Raw genomic sequence first — 18,937 nt, forward strand, 5'->3', positions numbered from 1 at the left:
CTCCATTTTACCCGTCGAGGTAAAGTATTAGAAAATGGCTGAAAGTGAGAAAAACAAGGGAAAGAAAATGGTGTGTCCGGGCACGGGATTGGTCAGATTTTGCTGCAGAGTCCAAGTTCCCGACACAGAAAAGAAAATTTCCTAATATGAACCCTATCAACAGATAACAAAACCAGGAGTCTTGCAGGTTTAGGCTTTCCAAGAGAATTATTTCCACAGTTCTCCGTGGGTTTTTTCCCCGAGTTTAAACAAAGGCTCTATTCAACTCGATCCAACTGCTTCTTAAAGGCACAGCTGCTCGTTTGTAGCATTGAAAAAAATCAGACATTATTTCCAACACCTCAATGGAACAGCAAGCTTCCCAAATTACATAAAAAAGCCTGCAGTATAAGAACAGAACTAAAGGACGACGGAAAGTCAGACACTTTTGGAAACGTACAATTTTCAGGCACCAACTACAGATCTATTTATTATGAGGGTGAGGGTCTGTGCAGGTGAACTTAAGTCAGGGAGAAACCCTGTTTTCCTGGTAGGTCCACTAGAAAAAAAATTAAGTGACCGAACAGGACAGATAGGCAAGAGTCTCCATTTGACAACAATTTCGGACACTATGTCAAGTTGTTCATCACTAATACTCCGTGGAAAACACTTCCTCAGTGCAGCAAATATTTTCGGGAGCCTAATCACAGACCAAGAAAGTTGATCTAAATAGGTATCTCTAATAATTCATACAGGATACCCAGCACCATGAAACGTGCCACGTGTATCCCAGAAGACCAAAGCAAAAAAAAAAGCACACCTCTTAAAAACAGGACTTGCAGAGATTACCCTTGCAACTACCCTGTCTCTAGCGCTCTGGAAATATATTTATGTCAGGAATAAACTAGAAGTGCTTGAGAAGGGCTGAAGATGCCCAGGGGAAGTCTCTCAGGACAGAGACGATCAGACAACGGGTGATAAAACACTAAGAAAACTGCCGAATGGTGCCTTTCCTGGAAGGGCGGGAAAGGGCTTCCTGGGGCTTCAGGGAAAAAATCACGCTACCCCACTCCCCACTTCAAAAAAAAGGGGTTTGTAAAATAAAACAATACTTTTCACAGGGAAAACCAGTAAAATTGTTACCATAAGAACATAAAAATAAAAGCAGCATAGCACGAGGAATTTACATTACTCATAACTGAATACAATTTTAGTTAATGGAAAATGCAGTTCTAAAAAGTTAACTTTATAAATTCAACTTTGGCTGTCTCAAAAGCATTCTTTGCAGTAAACAGACAAAAACATATGAATCTTTTAGAGCCAAGCATTTCCTTTAGAAAAGGAAAGCCCGTGCCCTACTTTTTCTTTAGCAGCCAAAAGTTTTTAACTTACACCATCTGAAAAAACGCATACGTAATTTTTAGGCTAAACTTGTCCTAGCACAATCACCTCGTCATGAATAAACCACACCGTACTCCTTTGCTACGGAAAAAATCTTTTTCTATGTTTTTGAATTGTGACTGCCACATTCCATTTAGTACTTACTTGACGAGATACAGGCTCCGGTCACTATAAAGCCACCCGAAAACACCAAAACGCATCACTGCCTATATAGAACTTAAAGAGTTTACAGCTCCGTTTAGTGCCATGTGGTGGCTCTTAAAAGAGCCTTTGGGTTTTCGATAATCTCAAAGGTCCGTTTTGCTAGAAGATTAAGCACGCTCGCCGCGTATGCGGCGTGCCAGCTGGATGTCCTTGGGCATGATGGTGACGCGCTTGGCGTGGATGGCGCACAGGTTGGTGTCCTCGAAGAGCCCCACCAGGTAGGCCTCGCTCGCCTCCTGCAGCGCCATCACGGCCGAGCTCTGGAAGCGCAGGTCGGTCTTGAAGTCCTGCGCGATCTCGCGCACCAGCCGCTGGAAGGGCAGCTTGCGGATCAGCAGCTCCGTCGACTTCTGGTAGCGCCGGATCTCGCGCAGCGCCACCGTGCCGGGCCGGTAGCGGTGCGGCTTCTTCACGCCGCCCGTGGCCGGCGCGCTCTTGCGGGCCGCCTTGGTGGCCAGCTGCTTGCGGGGCGCCTTCCCGCCCGTCGACTTACGCGCCGTCTGCTTCGTGCGCGCCATCTTGCCGCAATAAGCTTCAAGCACTCAGCAGTGAGTGTCTGTGCAGAAAGCGAACGTCGGGCCCGCAATTTATGGGTACCACCGCGCTGTGATTGGCTAGAGGAAAAGCAGAAATCCCATTGGACAATGGGAACGATTTGAAAAGCCCGGCGACAGGCATGGAGGGGGGCAGGGCGGGTAACGGCTGCTAGCACACGCCGCAGTCCCCTCCTCCGCTGGCCGTGACGGCATTCTGTCTTCTCTTTTCCCCTAGGCTCTGCCCGGCCGAGCGGGGCCGGCGGTGGCTGGGCGCTCTGCCATAGCGGCAACCTCCCAGCGGATGCAGGGTTTTTACACGGGCTGCGTAGCAGGCTTTTTACCGCCGCCCCTGTCCCCGGCAGCCAACATTTCAGCCTCTTTGCAAACGTGTTTGGGTTTGTTTTGGGTTTTTTTTTTCCGAAAAAGCAGCCTTCCCTGCATATCCTGCACCACATTAAGTATGATAAATCGCTCTCATTCACTTCTTAAACATCCGTTATTTTTTTAATCTGTATTTTCCGACTACGTTGTCACTTAGGATCTACGAGGAAGCTCTCCTACTCAGCTTTTTCTCCATTAAAGAGAAGCAACACAAAAAACTACACCACTTCCATACAAAATGTGGGACTAAAATTATACTGTTCTTTATAACATTTCACCTCTGTGCGCAGTATAACTTTCATTAAAGATTAGTCTTCCAAATGTCACATATACAAATTAATCCCCATGTCTTTAAGTAAACAAGCTGCTCTGGCTTGCCTAGTCGTTTGAGAATGACAGCTGGTGTTCAAAGGCGACAATGACATTTTCTTAGACAAGGCATAAACTCATTTGGATTAAGGCTGAAAATGTAAGGAAAACCCTACATACTTTATTTCATATCGGAACAGCAGGAAAAAAACACCAAAACACGCTAAACACAGCTACATATTTCCCTGTATATATACAAAAATTGGAACCCAGATAATTACTCTAAAATGACAAAGTAAAACTTTAATAGCTTTAGAACTCAGACTTGTAAGTCTTTATAGATCTGCCTGATGAGCAGTCAGGATAGAGAACACGCAAGACCCAAATAAGCCCTGGTACTTTTATCCTGAAAAAATTTTCTCTATTAAACAGTATGTTCTTGCCTGGCAACAAAAACAGTGCTAAACACAATTGCCACTCACCGAATCAAATCAGTGTGAACGACTCTTTTACTGAATATGTGGGTGGCTCTTAAAAGAGCCTTTGGGTTAGTTGATCTTTCAAACAAAAATTTACTTGGAGCTGGTGTACTTGGTGACAGCCTTGGTGCCCTCGGAGACGGCGTGCTTGGCCAGCTCACCGGGCAGCAGCAGCCGCACGGCCGTCTGGATCTCCCGCGAGGTGATGGTGGAGCGCTTGTTGTAGTGCGCCAGGCGCGAGGCCTCGCCGGCGATGCGCTCGAAGATGTCGTTGACGAAGGAGTTCATGATGCCCATGGCCTTGGACGAGATGCCCGTGTCGGGGTGCACCTGCTTCAGCACCTTGTACACGTAGATCGAGTAGCTCTCCTTCCTAGTCTTTCTACGTTTCTTGTCACCTTTCTTCTGCGTCTTGGTGACGGCTTTCTTAGAGCCCTTCTTCGGAGCAGGAGCTGATTTGGCTGGTTCCGGCATTTTACAAGTCTGTCACTACCTGTCTACCGCAGTAACGACGTAAATACAATAGCGGCGACCCCTGTATTTATAGGGACGGTATGCAAATGAGCTGACTCAAGGCTGTTCCAGTCTATTGGACAAATCGGGTTCGTGATGTCAAAGCAGCTAGCAGCTCCAATTGGTCGCTATTGCATCTCTCTTCCCATTGGTTAATTTCATAATCGGCGCCTCCACCAATCACAAGTCCCACCGAACCCGAGAAGGAAGGGATAAAAAGGCAGGGTGGCCTCCCTCACTACATTTGTTCTGGTTTTACAGCTTTTTCGTTAGTTAGGTAAGTCTTTTTTGGTTGGGGGTTTTTTTTTCCCTTTTTTTTTTTCACTGTTAGAGTTCTAAGCGAAGCGATGTCCGGCCGCGGGAAGCAGGGCGGGAAGGCGCGGGCCAAGGCCAAGTCGCGCTCGTCGCGGGCCGGGCTGCAGTTCCCCGTGGGCCGCGTGCACCGGCTGCTGCGCAAGGGCAACTACGCGGAGCGGGTGGGCGCCGGCGCCCCGGTGTACCTGGCGGCCGTGCTGGAGTACCTGACGGCCGAGATCCTGGAGCTGGCGGGCAACGCGGCCCGCGACAACAAGAAGACGCGCATCATCCCCCGCCACCTGCAGCTCGCCATCCGCAACGACGAGGAGCTCAACAAGCTGCTGGGCAAGGTGACCATCGCGCAGGGCGGCGTGCTGCCCAACATCCAGGCCGTGCTGCTGCCCAAGAAGACCGACAGCCACAAGGCTAAAGCCAAGTAAAGCTCTTTAAACAAAAAACTCAAAGGCTCTTTTCAGAGCCACCCACGTCTTCCCAGAAAGAGCAGGAACACCTGAGCCCTAAATATATGTGCATCTGCAGAATTTTTTTGTTTTTATCTGGGAAATTTTTAGATGTGAGGGAAGGCTTTTTTGAAGCCAAAACTATTAGATCTTCCAGCTTCATTCTGATCAGTGTAGATTGCCTGTATTTTTCTTCAGGAAGTTTTATGTATACAAGTTTCTTATGTAAATGTTTCTCCGATTCACTTTTTTTTAAAATCAATAAAAGTAGTAGTTGCGATTGATTAAATCGGTCACCGCAGCATGGTGTGAGGAGAGATGAGAACACAGCAAGCGTGCGCTCGCTGCTGCCCTCTCCTTGGTTCCAGTGGGGGGTAAGCACCCCGACCCGCGGCAGAGGTGGGCTGTGGCGGGGTGAGGGGCCGGGGGTTGTGCCTGCCCACTGTGGGGGGCGGGGCCGCCGCTGGCCAATCCAAGGAGAGCGCGCGGGTTTCAAACCCAGACGGGATGGAGCGCGCTTCAGTCCCGGCGCAGGCGCCCCTGTTCCTGTTTCACGGGCCGTAACGGAGTCCGAGTGCCTTGTGTGTAGGGGCGGCTTTGTCCTTCTGCACGCTGAAGTTCTTTCTTTGCGATTTATTGCTTGCAGGCAGCGGTGAGAGAATTTAGTGTTTGCCTGGGGAGCTGTCCTGTAACTAATCATGGATGGTTTCTAAAGGGCAGTATTTACTGTTCTGAGCAATTTATCGGTGGTGGAAATTGTAATGGAGGGTCACGAGTTAAAACAAAATAGGCTCAACCGTACTTCTTAGCGTGTGAGATTGTGTAGAAGCACTACAAAAAGTCACATATATTTGCAGTAGGGGATCACCGTGTAACAGTATAGACTTCTACTGGTGTTTCCAGTTCTTTTTCACTCTGACAGCTTGAGCTGCACTTAAAAGCGTTGTTGGGCTTTTCTGTAAAGCTTTCCTTTGCTTTTACTGTATTGCCTCTCGGGTGCTGCCTTTTTTGCCTTGGCCGTGCCCTTTGGTGCTACCTTTAGGTGCAGGGCGGGCTTCGTCGACTTTTAGGGCCTCTTGGCCACGGCGGCCGCCGACTTTTCGGGGTTCTTAGCGGTCGCCTTGGCCTGCTAGAGCGCGGGAGCCCCTTGCGCTCCGTGGAGGCGGGGACGGCCTTGGCAACCAGCTCGGTCGGTGGTGGTGGGGCCGGGAGCTTTAGAGCCGCCTTCAGTTTCCTGGAGGCGGGGGCCGGAGCAGCGAGCAAAGGCTCGGACATGGGCAGAGATGGGTTTGAAAAAGGGGGTGGTGGTGGTGTGTCATTGTGGTGTAAATCAAGGTAATAAGCGAGAGGCTGCCATTTGTAGGGAGGAGCCTCTCTGCCATTCGTGCCTCTGGGAGTTTACCTTGCTTGGAAGGCAGGGAAGGCGCTTCTCCCCTCGTTTCCTCGGAACAGATTAGCTTTTCTTCCCCTGTAAAGGACACGGTGTTCCCTCTTTCGTCAGGCCGATATCGATGAAAGGGGCTTTTATTTGTTTTTTCATTCAGTAGTGGTTTATGTGGAAGAAAAAACTGCCCGAAGGGGAGGTGGGAATGCAAGACTTGGAGTCTCCGATTCAGGCTGTCTGAAGGCGGGGGGTGTTTTCTTTGTTCTTTAAAAGTGCCTCCTGAGAGCTAAGGCGGGGAAAACTGTGGTGCTTTTTGCACTGTCCTGCCTCTGGAGGCAGAGGAGCGAGCCATTTTGCCAATCCAATGTGTAATGGAAAATGTTTCTCAAGCAGAGGGAGATAACAGGGGAGTGCCCGGCCGAAATGTTGCTTGGAAACAAGACGAGAATCGCGGGACTGGTTTGAAACGGTACTTGCTTCTTACGCAATTTTCAAGTTGGCTTGTTGATTTTTTTTTTGTTGTTTTTGTTTTGCTTTGACCCTAAATACTCAGAGAGGAGTGGATTTTTTTTCTGTTATCGGCCGTGTCTTGCTGAATGAAATTGCCTTAGGTACTAATCACCTACCGTTAAGAGCTGGATTTTGAAACAGTATCAGCTACAGGAACTTATTGGTAACTACGCTGAAATTTGAAGCTAGAACTAGGTGTAAAGCACTTCAGGATTTTTTTTTCTTAATAATCTCAGTTTCTCGTACGCAGTATAATATTCTATTGGTTGATATAGGGGAAGAGATTGCGTGGGTCTGCAGCAAAGGACTGATTTGCAGAAGGCCTAATTGGGCCATCTGAAAATCCCGTGTTTTGAAACGGAGGCCTCTGGGTTTTATTTTTGTCCTCAAAAACACGGTGTGGGGAGGGAGCATTTCTCTTTTTTTTTCAAAAGCAATAAGACCCTGAACTGCTTGAGAAGGAAGTATCTCTGTTCAGTTTCTCTTGGAAATTAGGGAAGGAGGAGTTTTCCCCACTGATTGAAAAATCACTTGAAAACACAAGTATTTTAACTTTATTTACAAATGAGATACAGGCAGATTAAAATACAGTCTAAAGTTCTTTTCTTCGGTTGTTTTCTTCTCTATTATCTTCACTAGAAACTAGTTACACTCAGTAGTTGTAATTCATTAATCTTACCGTTTTGTTCTCTGCCTTTCTGGCCATGTTTCCCCCTTGAGACGGTGCATGTAATGAGCTCGGTTTCCTTCTATAGTATTTGATGACTAATGTTCTGTTATCTATGCCACCAACAGCATTTTCAAGATGTTTTTTAGTATGTTTTTATTAGTACAGGAAAACTGATGAGTTCTGGATACCAAATCCTTTTTTTTCTTCAGCTAAACTATGACTGGAATATTTGCCTACAATTACTGCGTATCTTTATTTCTCCTGATCAGCACATTCACATTTTATGTAGTAGGGCAATATGTTATTCTACCTCATGTAACTGTGCTTGTTATAAATGAACACATCTGTCTGCATACCATAGTGAAACAAAAGGTTTGTATATTTTAAAATAGAAGAAACTGATCGTATAACTTATTTACTTACATGACAGGTAAGAGTTAAAGAATTTCTCTTCAAATGGACAAATGTTTTATTTCATTGCATATTGATTTCTAATTAATCTGGTTTCCTTCCTAAATTTATTTCCAACTGTTCAGGCAGCCTAAATTCTCATAAAGGAGAAAGGCTTTACATTTAAGAAGAGTGCATCAGAGATGCTGGCAGTCATGAAAAGACGTGTAGTGTCACAGATGACCTAAATTACTTTTGGTCTTTAAGTCCTCACAAAATAGACTGTTATGCTTTAAAGTACTGGCTTATAGCATAGGTAGTGCAATCTCTCAGACAGCTTGCACTCAAAGAATGTTATTCAACCTGCATTACTTAATAGTTCTCTGCTTTTCTGTAAAGCACTAGAAGATAATGTGCAAGAAAATACAATTTAAAGAAAATACAATTTAAATAAAAGACAATGTTCGGTAGCAGAAGTTCCCACAGAAGCATTCCCAAGTGTGCAGACAAATAAAGTAAAGTAATATAAGGACGTTCACTTTCCTGTTGACTTTGTTATAGTGACAGTAGTGTATGGCAAAAGCCTTCAAATTATTATTTTCCTTCAAAAATTCTTATTCCCGTTTTTCTTGAAAAAGACTATGCTGGGCTGCTCAGTAATGACCTGATTGTGGACAGGATAAATAGATTGTTCAAACTCCCTTGATACTAAGCAGTCTTCTACAGTCTGAAAGGAAGCTTTGATGTTATTTTTTAATTATTTTTCCTCTTGCCTTTCAGGAGAAGTTGCTTTAGGCTACCATACCAAAAATGTAGGCAAGTTGGTGTATGTGCCTAGGTCAACAGAAGTGTATCTCCATGAGGCTGTGGGCTGTTCTTTGTAAAACTTGTTCGGTCATTTATGTAATGCAGTCTATGGAAAGGTTATAAACATTTGTAGGTCTTTTCATAAATTACTTTCAAATCTTTTCACTTGGATTTTTAGTCCTTTAGTACCTTTCTGTGACCATACACAGCAAACCAAAATAAAATAGTAATATCTTATAAATCTGTTGTAATGTATAGAAACCTTTTGAGTAACATCATTAGTAATTTACTTTTCATATTGACTTCAGAACAAACCTGCTTAGATATTAATGAAGTGTTTTTTAAAAAAAAAAGTATCGATACTATTGTGTTTTTCTCTGACACCGAACAGGATCAATTTAGACTTTGGTAAATATGAAAGAAACTCACATGTGTCCAATAATTTCAGAGGCACTGATGCTGACATTCAGGAAACTTGAATGAAAATCTGAAAGCCAGTTGCACTAGAGCTGTAGAAATCCAACAGAAATCTGCATTTGCAGGTAACAATAAACGCTCCCAGTATACCTGGTATTAACAGCAAAGCAGACTGCTGTAAACCGTAGCTCAGTGCTTTTCCATCTTTCTCTTTAAATCTTCTGAGAATCTCTCTAACGTTACCGTGGCACAGCCGAGTAACGGGGGGTGGGGTGGTGTCGGTCGGGCTGGGGTGCTCCACCACCCCACCCCCACCCCGCCCCCGTACACCAGCCGAGGCTGGGGAGCGAGGCGGGGAGGCGCGGGGCCGCTGCACCCGAGCTGCAGCAATTCCTGACCAATCCTGCCCAGGAAGCGGCTTCCCCCTCTGCCTTCTCCTCCTCCTCTCCCTCCCTTCCCCTCTGTCTCCCCCAGGTTACATTCTCTGCCACCCCCACCCCTCTCCCCCCCGAGTCCTCTCCATGTCGTTAACTGGCAGGCAAGGCAGGTGGATCTGCCGGATGACACCGCGGTGAAATGGGGAGCACCTCGCCCTGGCTGCTGGTAAAACCAGCCTGAGTTCTGTCAATATCTCCAGTGCTTCTTGCATCCACGGTCGGTCTTATTTTAACTGTGCTTTATTGATACTGTGGCTGCTGCCCAGGGTTAAAAAAACAAAACAAAACAACAAACCAAAAACAAAACCAAGCCACAAACAAAAAAATGAGGAGAGGTATGACTTCCAGCTTTGATTTCCATTTTGATTCTGCAGGCTTCGCTGCTGAGAGAGGAACGGACCCTGCATGATAAACTGCTTCAGTAAGGAAGGAATCTGTGATCATTAGAGCTTTGCTCCCGTTGTCCATTCTGTCCTAGAAAACTTGACACGTGACTGCACAGTACAGAAACAACACTACCATACTAGCTAGGCTGATGCAGACAAACCTCTCCAGATGGCATGCATGTCTATATATCAGGTCTTAAAAAATTCAATTAATTCTTGCCTCTGCACTCTGTGTATGAATGATGTTGCCCCTGACATGTGGGGAGGGATTTTAAATAGAAAACAAGTCCTTCCCTCCAAGTAGTTTGTGAGAGAACCATGGAAATACCTGCACAAAACAGGATGCTAGTAACTTGGAAGCCCGGGGTGGGGAACAACAAACAAACAAAACTAAACTAAAATGGGAGCTTTCTTTTAGAAGTCCTTTTTTTAGTAGTGTTTTGCTGGGGTTTGCTGTTTGGGGTTTTTTGACCTTATGACAAAAACAAAACTGACTCTGAGGAAGTGTAGGTAATTAAATGGCAGTTCATGCCATTAGGAATCAGTTTAGAAGTCTTTAAGAGATGGAAACTATTCACCACCAGTATTAGGAAGTGCTTGCGGTAATGCAAGTAGCTGTGCACTCCAGAATTGGTTTCTGTTGAGGAGAGAGGTGCTCCTTCCTCACCCTGTCACTCTGCATCTTCAGCTCTTCTCTTTCATTTGGAAAAAGCCTATAGAGATAAGGAGTCCATTTACTTTAGGAAACTGCCTATGATATTTAGGCAGTCTTTCTGGCATCAGTAACCTTTTGGTTGGTAACTAACTTTATAATTATCAAACCAACTAAGTCTGATACATTTAACAAATAACCTTGTGAATAGTAAAGATAAGCAAGAACATCTTCACCCAGTAGTTTTCTCTGTTCTGAAAGTGTCCTAGTATACTTATTACAAAATACATTTCAGACCTCAAATCATCTTTACCACTTTTCTCAAACCTTCTTTTCCAGTTGCACTAAATCTTTTTTAGCTATTATTATTTGGAGGCCAGAAATGGGCACAGCACTCAAGGTGCAACTATTGCACAAAATGCTACAATGGTAAAAAGATACAATATCCTCTGTTTTGCTCTCTCTTCCTCATCTAGCGATTGTTGATATTCAGTTTTCACTGAAGTGCTTCTGAGCATTGAACAAATGGTTTGTTTAGTTATTTATTTGTTTTCAGATGTGGGAGGATTTTTTTATTAGGCTCAACCTGGAGGTTGAAGTGAACGTAGAAGATGGTGGTGAGACAGTTTGAAGATTGACTCACGGATCAGGGGCAGGAGGACACGCAGTGAACCTAAAATCTATGGTTTAAAAAAGTGAATAAGTGAGAAGGCTGAAGTTTATTTTCATTTAACGACATCCAAAACTACTGAAGTTTAGAAAGCCCAAGATGTGCATGCTATAAAGGTCACAGGAAGATCAGTGTTGCACATCAGGCAAACGGAGGTTTTGTTCATCAACAAAAGAATGGTTGGATTTGCCACCTTACATTGTGACCCAGAAGTCTAAGTCCACATGTCTCTATAGGTGGTGAAGTTTCCATTAGTTGCTAGCCCTAGGTACTCAATGTGTGTGCACGCACTGCTAAATGCTGAAGGACCTTGCAGTCACATCAGAGCAGCTCTAAGGCTTCTTTAGGGTGGGCGTTTCAACAGAAAATATCATACTAGATGCTTGAATGTGTTTGTGTGCATGCAAGCACATTTAACATGCTGGATGTGTAAAAGGACAGTATCATACAGAAAAGCAGCAGCACAGGATAACAATTATCAAGATAATACTAATAAGATTACTATTTCATTACCATACATGAAAAATGGGGGGTAAGGGTTGGGAAATAGGGAAATAGTCCTTGTAAAGGACTTTGTAACTTTCTCCTACGTGTTTGTTTGGTTGGGGTTTTTTTTTGCTTTCATCCTGGGCTATCCCTTGTCCTTGTCTGTGATTTTGGGGACAACCAGCAAGCATTACTGGAGGTAACTGTGTAAACACATCAATGCATGAAAAGGTAACACTTTTAAGCATCAGTAATTAATAAGTACATATATGATTTCAGTGAGGTTTATAATGCTCTGTCAGAGGTGGACCCCACTGTTTCTGGGGCATGAGCTGCCATGATCCATGCTGATTTATAGCTTGTACTGGAGGAAAGTGTCTTTGGATGCACCAGCTGTTGCCTTCAGTACAAAGTTGCAAGTAGAGTTCAGAGGCAAATGCAACCCGAGAAGGAATCCTGCTGTTCACTGGGCAGAAAGACCCATGGGGAGCCATTGTCCCAGGTGCCAGGTCCTCCATCAGGTTATTCCAGGTGAATGAGAACGAAAACTAGGGCTAAGCTGACCAAAACTCAGACATTCCAGCAATAATTTAGGGGCATATCAAGCTGTCACATGAAAAATGTGGGATTCCCCTTTATATTGAGAGAATAACAACCAGTCATGTTGATGGGCCTGTATTATTTCTGGCAGATGGCCTGGGCAGAGACTGACAGGTTGGAATCTCCATATGAGTAGGCTATACAAAGCATTAATTTTGCTTGTGCTGTAATAAGCTTGTGATGCAGTGTACAGCAATATTTTTTTTCCACGGAATTAGACAGTGTCTGTAATATTTTCATCATGTTGGTTGTCATTCTAGGCAAAAATCCATCTCCGTGTTTAGCTGGACTTTACTTTTCATGTGATTATGCTCTGAGAACACTTACACTTCCCTAGGAAGATGACGCGGTTTAATTCCTTTCCCTCACAAATGTCTCACTTAAAGTAAACCAGCATGTTTAGCACAAGCTTCTGCTTTAGGATGTGGGGCAGATCTATATCTCCAAATTGCAACATTTCTATCACAATACTTTTAGCTAGTTTTAAAAAAAACAACCATGCTGCAGAGACTTTGTAAATTGATATTCATTCTCCTAAGGACCCAAAAATACATGTGCTGGCAGATCTATTGAGAGACCAGCGACTCCTTCAGATAACAACAAAACAGGTTTCCTGAAAACTTCAAGGAAAAGTAGATCACTGAAGAGAAAACAGATTTTAGAATTTAATTATTTCAGCAGCTTCCTCAGGGGATGGTTGTCTCTTAGGAAGGCCAGGAGTATTAGCAGGAATAACAGGGTGAGAGATTAAGAGATGATGGAGAAAGACAGGAGCATTATGATCTGCTACAACGTACCTAGAGTAGAAAGAGGAGTACAGTTTTCTCACTCCTTTCTGCCCTCACCCAACCTGCTCCTTCAGTCCATTGTGCCCTGGCTGCCTTCCCACACCATGGGAAACAGCTCAAGGCTCTTTCAACTAATGCCTTATCAGAAAGAGGGAAACAGAACTTTCCCCCTCCCCATTCTGTCTTAATTAATGAGAAAAGCTGAACTGTAAAAAAAATAAAAATAAAAATCAATAAAATTAATGGGTAATTCATATACTCACTTGGCTGGTTCTCGGTCAAGAATTCATGTAAATGAACCACCAGGAGTGATGAATGAACACTAGCCATAAAATGAGACCAAAATGTCGTATTAGGAAATGGAAGTGTTACTCCAAGATTTAGTCAATGCAGATTGCACAGAGCTCCTTCCTTCTTTTCCAGAACGTTGAAAGGTTTGAGCCCTGTAAACAGGATGTATGCCCCTCCTTTTGGTTTAGTTTTGTCTATTTTCAGGAGCACCCCAACATTTCAAGAATATACACACTGTTACTTTATACCTACAGCTGCCAGTGAAAAGTTTAGAAAGACACCACACATATATTATGCTAAAATTAAACTGTCTGTTGTTTGGTGTGGAAAAGATAAAACTGGGTAAACATAACCTATATTTCACAGTTGTGATATATAGAATAATATTTCCTCAAATAACTCAAGCACACTGTAATGCAGCAACATATGTTTGTACATTGCTATGGTATCTACAGAAATTTGGTGTGAAATTGGTCATAATCATGCGTTAGAAAATCTGTGGGGTTTATGCCTTTTGAAGCTAAGTTATTGCTTATCTCAGGAACAAGCTACATTGGCAGCTGCTTCAGTTCTGCAGCTGGGTTGTCACTCTTCAGGAGTAACGGACCCTGGATAAGGATGAAAAGTTGTTTATTTAAGTAAGTCTAATAAAGAGAGAATCAAGGAAGTATGATGAAAAATAAGCAAAAGTTAAATTTTGTGCCAAAATTTTAAGTGCAAAATAAATGCCACAAACAGAGATCCAGTGAACTAAAAAGAAGCAAGAAATGGATGCTAAAGGAGACTGAAACTTTTTGACAAAGTGCCAATCAACACTAGGCACAGGAGGTGAATAGGGGAACTTGCAAGGCAAGAATACCTGTTCCCACTAAACCACAAAAAGAGAATTAAGTGGATAATCTAGAAGAACATTAACAGTTACGCATTTGAAGTCATTAAGTGAATTGAAGGCAAGGCTATAAAAAAGTGCAAATAATGCATGATTAAAAATAAATATGCCAGATGAGAAAGAAAAAATAATTATTTCAGCAGTCCCAAAGAGAACAATAGAGGTTCTTTGAATCTAGACAAATAGAGGGGAAAACACACTATTACCTCTCAGGGAAAAGGTGTTTTATATTAAGTACTGAGAGAAGTAACAAGGAGGGAAGAATGTACTTTATAGTTATGCAGAAGCGTTACTGAGCTCTCTTGTATTCTATTTATGCTGTAACCAATAAATGGGGGAGAAAAAAAGGCTGCATATCAATTCTTTTTTTCTCAGTCAGTCTGTGAACTCATAACTGTGTCTTTGCACACTAATGATTCTAATATAAACTGAGGAGGTTCATCTCTGCCAAGACCGCTGTTAGGGTTGATTTGCAAAGATAAATACATCTTTGCTATTTCTGTTGAACTGCTGGGTCATATTCATAAAGGCTGATAAACACAACAAAGCTGGCTATCTACACATGGAAACAGGCTTATTAAAATGGTGGCCAAAAAACCTGAATTTAACAACATACATACTAGAAGGCTACAGAGAGATAGAAAAAAAAAATATCAAAAAACCCAAACCCTAGAAGCCCCAAACACGGAGAAAAATTCATCCCTTTTTCTTGGAATAAAAGAACAAAGGGGGGGGGGGGGGCAGCAAAGTTACAGCTCAAATGGAGAGGGCTGTGAAATAACCAAGCAAAAAAATTTTATGATCAGGAAGCATCTAGTAATGGGGACCTATCAGGAAACAAGGAAAAGATGGGGAGGATCAAACAAAAAGACAAATACCTTTGCAATCAAACAAATTCTAAAACCTGTGTATTACATGAAAGTTACCCAGGGACAAAACGACAACAAAAAAACAAAAAGATGGTAAATAATAAATATCTGGGAAAGCATTTATAAGATGATGCTTCAAAAGCAAAATAAAAATACGTTAAATACATATTCGGGGAAAAAATTAAATACAAAGTCAGGAAAAGTAAAACTGCGTGTACGGGCACCCAAAGTTTAAGGGCTTTCTATACCGGTCGTGCCTCCAGGAGTCACTGCAGCAGCTCCCGCGCAGTGCACTCGTGGCGCGAACGGCGCCCCTATATCTTCTCCTGAAAAAATGCTGCTATCCCGGAACACCGGAACCGTTACAGACCCCAAAGGTATTTCCAAAAGTATTCCGCGGGCAACGTTGCGCACAGTGATCATCCCCAAATCGACAACATCGATTCACCACACCGCTACAACCGCGACGTCCAGGTCCCCCACCTACCCGGCCGGGCCCTTTGTTGGAGCGCAGCGAAATGGCGGCGGCTCCGCGCGGGCGGGAAGCGGCGCTCCCGGCCCCGCCGCCCCCATTGGCTGGATTTTGCTGCAGACCCGCGGCCGGCGGGGCCCGGCTCCCCCGCCGACACCGAGCGCCGCAGCAACGGGACCGGGCAGCCGAGCGCAGGAGAGCGTTCCCCCCGCCCGAAGATTCGCTCCCGCAGCGCCCAGGCCGAGCCGGCGGCGGGGTCGGCTGTTTCCCGGGGCCGGGGCCGGCACCTTGCCGCCCGCCCCGCCCCCTGCCGGGGGCGATGGCGCGAACGTCCCCGCCCGCAGGGGGAAGAACGCGGAGGAGAGCCCGCCCTTGCCCTGCCTCGTCGCAGTTCTCAACCAGGTCGGACTACGGGCTATATAAGAGCGGCGCTGGCGGGTGTTGCCACCGCGCGTTGTTCACGTCGGGTAGACGCTGATCATGTCTGGCAGAGGCAAGGGCGGGAAGGGGCTCGGCAAAGGGGGCGCCAAGCGCCACCGCAAGGTGCTGCGCGACAACATCCAGGGCATCACCAAGCCGGCCATCCGGCGCCTGGCGCGGCGCGGCGGCGTGAAGCGCATCTCGGGGCTCATCTACGAGGAGACGCGCGGCGTGCTGAAGGTCTTCCTGGAGAACGTGATCCGCGACGCCGTCACCTACACCGAGCACGCCAAGCGCAAGACGGTCACGGCCATGGACGTGGTGTACGCTCTCAAGCGCCAGGGGCGCACCCTCTACGGCTTCGGCGGATAAACCTGGGGCTTGGCATAGGTTACGCTTTTAGAACACAAAGGCTCTTTTCAGAGCCACCCATGTCATCAGGAGAAGAGCCTTAATCGCTGTTGAAGATCTGTCGTGGTTTTACGGTCACGATAAAGTTGGGGGGGGGGGGGTGGGAGGGTTGTCGGGTGTATGCCGAGCTTCTGCTGTTGCTGCCCGTACCGGGCCGTACGGCCCGATGTCTAGGGGTCCGGCTTACAGCCCCGAATGCTTAACGGGCAAATTTGCAATCGGTGACTGGCTATATCCCCATTGCCCTGTCCGATAACAATAGGGGGGAGCAGGCGGAGCTAGTGCGTGACTTGAGGCTCTCTGGGCTCCACAGAAAAGCACGTTCGGCTCGTAAAGATGACTGCGTCCTCGGCGCTCCGCTCGCGCTCCTTCGGACAGGGTACATAGAAGGGACAGGCAGGCAGGAAAAATCGGACGCCGGCGGCAAGCGCCACTGCGGCAGCCGCTCCCCGCTACCAGCTTCACCGCGACAGCCTGAAACGGGAAGCTCGTGAAATGGCGGCGGCGCGCGCTCTGCCATTCGGGGGCGGGACAGAGCGGGAAGGCGGGGGGGGAGGGGAAGAGACCGTTAAGAGCGGCCGTAGCGCCCCGGGGGCTGCAGGGGAAAGAAGCCGCGAGCCCTGTGCGGAAACGCCTTCCCTTAGTGCTCTCCTATTGCGGAAAGGCTGTTGGTCCCCTGGATACCAGTACCGACACGCACCCCCCCACGACCCTCCTTCCCCCAGCTTTAAACGGGGCACCTCAGAACTGCCAAATCACTGGTCTGGGCGGGGGGGGGGGGGGAAGGGTCCCACGCTACCGGCAGTCCGAACCTTCCCATCATCCCAGAAGCAGCGCTGCCTCAAGCACGGGAAAGCGCACTCGGCAGCGGCTGCATATGCCTGCTCCCACAACCCCAGATACAGCTCTCTCCAGTGGCCGTGTGGCGGCTCTTAAAAGAGCCTTTCGGTTTGGTGATAGCAAGGCAGGAGCCTCAGGCCCGCTCGCCGCGGATGCGGCGTGCCAGCTGGATGTCCTTGGGCATGATGGTGACGCGCTTGGCGTGGATGGCGCACAGGTTGGTGTCCTCGAAGAGCCCCACCAGGTAGGCCTCGCTCGCCTCCTGCAGCGCCATCACGGCCGAGCTCTGGAAGCGCAGGTCGGTCTTGAAGTCCTGCGCGATCTCGCGCACCAGCCGCTGGAAGGGCAGCTTGCGGATCAGCAGCTCCGTCGACTTCTGGTAGCGCCGGATCTCGCGCAGCGCCACCGTGCCGGGCCGGTAGCGGTGCGGCTTCTTCACGCCGCCCGTGGCCGGCGCGCTCTTGCGGGCCGCCTTGGTGGCCAGCTGCTTGCGGGGCGCCTTCCCGCCCGTCGACTTACGCGCCGTCTGCTTCGTGCGCGCCATTGCAGATCATAAACCCACTGTCTCGCGGTGAACCCCGATCGCATTTCAGACTCCTATTTATAGCGGTCGGGCCCCGCCTTCCCAGTTGTGATTGGTCAAAACCGGGAAGAATTTAATTGCGTCACCTCGGAGGCAGCTGAAGGCGCCCAAAGTCCGACCCCTCACCTAAGGGGTGCAGTCGCTCTTTTATTTTTTTTCATATAAAATTTGAAGTTTTATCTATTATTTACTAACCCTGTTTTTTTCTCTCAATTGTTTAAAACTCTCAATCGTGCTTGTAAACTCTATGATACAAGTATACGATGTAATACTGTACACTATTTTAGCTGCTAAAAACCCACACTAATATGGGAGTTCTACTTTTGGATTGCAATTAAAGCTCTCCATTACTCCTGAAATACCTCCCTAAATGATTTAGTACGGCAAAATAAAAGCGAGCGGCTTTTTGCATAATTAGGTTTTATATAAGGAAACCTGTAAGAAAAAGATGAACTTTCAGATAAACCTAGAAAATGTGTTTAGGTTTCATATTTAACCATTTTCAGTAGTAGGCTACTTTTACGATTACATTAGTATAATTGATTTGATGAAGGGAGCAATACATTAAGGGTAATCGTTAAAAAGGGGGAAAGTAGTTTCCGAAGAAAAGGAACATGAAAAGATTATGCCTGTGATTGAAACAGCAGGGTTTAGCATACAAAGGGTTAACGCGGGATTTTCAAATTAGCCCAATGAAATGGCGCTTCCTCTCAGCCAATGAACCAGCAGAGATCGCGTATATAAACGAGTCAGCGCAGAGCGCCCGGAAGAGTTTTACATTGCTACTTCTAGTAGTACTGTAAGGAAGAAGACTTTAGAGATGGCGCGCACGAAGCAGACGGCGCGTAAGTCGACGGGCGGGAAGGCGCCCCGCAAGCAGCTGGCCACCAAGGCGGCCCGCAAGAGCGCGCCGGCCACGGGCGGCGTGAAGAAGCCGCACCGCTACCGGCCCGGCACGGTGGCGCTGCGCGAGATCCGGCGCTACCAGAAGTCGACGGAGCTGCTGATCCGCAAGCTGCCCTTCCAGCGGCTGGTGCGCGAGATCGCGCAGGACTTCAAGACCGACCTGCGCTTCCAGAGCTCGGCCGTGATGGCGCTGCAGGAGGCGAGCGAGGCCTACCTGGTGGGGCTCTTCGAGGACACCAACCTGTGCGCCATCCACGCCAAGCGCGTCACCATCATGCCCAAGGACATCCAGCTGGCACGCCGCATCCGCGGCGAGCGGGCCTGAGGCTCCTGCCTTGCTATCACCAAACCGAAAGGCTCTTTTAAGAGCCGCCACACGGCCACTGGAGAGAGCTGTATCTGGGGTTGTGGGAGCAGGCATATGCAGCCGCTGCCGAGTGCGCTTTCCCGTGCTTGAGGCAGCGCTGCTTCTGGGATGATGGGAAGGTTCGGACTGCCG

At 46.8% G+C, this 18,937-nt stretch overlaps 4 protein-coding genes and 1 long non-coding RNA gene across 5 annotated transcripts; 2 read left to right on the forward strand and 3 right to left on the reverse strand.

The window, feature by feature from the left end:
• Nucleotides 1–3,301: 3,301 nt before the first annotated feature.
• Nucleotides 3,302–3,813, reverse strand: LOC102056783 (histone H2B 8). The gene has a single exon (XM_005441313.4). It carries the CDS (start codon nt 3,761–3,763, stop codon nt 3,383–3,385), a length of 381 nt encoding a protein of 126 aa, XP_005441370.1. The 5' UTR covers nt 3,764–3,813; the 3' UTR covers nt 3,302–3,382.
• Nucleotides 3,814–4,103: 290 nt separating this feature from the next.
• Nucleotides 4,104–4,539, forward strand: LOC102056614 (histone H2A-IV). Its single transcript, XM_005441312.3, has one exon. The coding sequence runs from the start codon at nt 4,150–4,152 to the stop codon at nt 4,537–4,539; it is 390 nt and encodes a 129-aa protein (XP_005441369.2). The 5' UTR covers nt 4,104–4,149.
• Nucleotides 4,540–6,985: 2,446 nt separating this feature from the next.
• On the reverse strand, nt 6,986–15,558 carry LOC129736234 (uncharacterized). Its single transcript, XR_008732540.1, has 2 exons — nt 10,140–15,558; nt 6,986–9,576 (listed from the first exon to the last, which is right to left on the reverse strand). It is a non-coding gene; the product is annotated as an uncharacterized LOC129736234 (long non-coding RNA).
• A 182-nt stretch (nt 15,559–15,740) lies between these two features.
• Nucleotides 15,741–18,813, forward strand: LOC129736233 (histone H3-like). The gene is made up of 3 exons (XM_055712429.1): nt 15,741–16,042; nt 16,711–16,731; nt 18,328–18,813. The coding sequence occupies exons 1-3, from the start codon at nt 15,759–15,761 to the stop codon at nt 18,761–18,763; spliced, it is 741 nt and encodes a 246-aa protein (XP_055568404.1). The 5' UTR covers nt 15,741–15,758; the 3' UTR covers nt 18,764–18,813.
• On the reverse strand, nt 17,033–17,499 carry LOC102057138 (histone H3). Its single transcript, XM_005441315.4, has one exon. It carries the CDS (start codon nt 17,491–17,493, stop codon nt 17,083–17,085), a length of 411 nt encoding a protein of 136 aa, XP_005441372.1. The 5' UTR covers nt 17,494–17,499; the 3' UTR covers nt 17,033–17,082.
• Nucleotides 18,814–18,937: the final 124 nt, after the last annotated feature.

Source organism: Falco cherrug, chromosome 5 (genome assembly GCF_023634085.1).
Source record: "Falco cherrug isolate bFalChe1 chromosome 5, bFalChe1.pri, whole genome shotgun sequence".
NCBI lineage: Eukaryota > Metazoa > Chordata > Aves > Falconiformes > Falconidae > Falco > Falco cherrug.

Excerpts from the sequence above, each read along its gene's own strand:
- LOC102056783 (XM_005441313.4), bottom strand. The coding sequence starts at position 3,763 with ATGCCGGAACCAGCCAAATCAGCTCCTGCTCCGAAGAAGGGCTCTAAG.
- LOC102056614 (XM_005441312.3), top strand. The coding sequence starts at position 4,150 with ATGTCCGGCCGCGGGAAGCAGGGCGGGAAGGCGCGGGCCAAGGCCAAG.
- LOC129736233 (XM_055712429.1), top strand. The coding sequence starts at position 15,759 with ATGTCTGGCAGAGGCAAGGGCGGGAAGGGGCTCGGCAAAGGGGGCGCC. Across the intron at positions 16,043-16,710 it reads TACGCTCTCAAGCGCCAGGG|GGGAAAGAAGCCGCGAGCCC; the intron begins GCGCACCCTCTA and ends CGGGGGCTGCAG. Across the intron at positions 16,732-18,327 it reads GGAAAGAAGCCGCGAGCCCT|TACTGTAAGGAAGAAGACTT; the intron begins GTGCGGAAACGC and ends TACTTCTAGTAG.
- LOC102057138 (XM_005441315.4), bottom strand. The coding sequence starts at position 17,493 with ATGGCGCGCACGAAGCAGACGGCGCGTAAGTCGACGGGCGGGAAGGCG.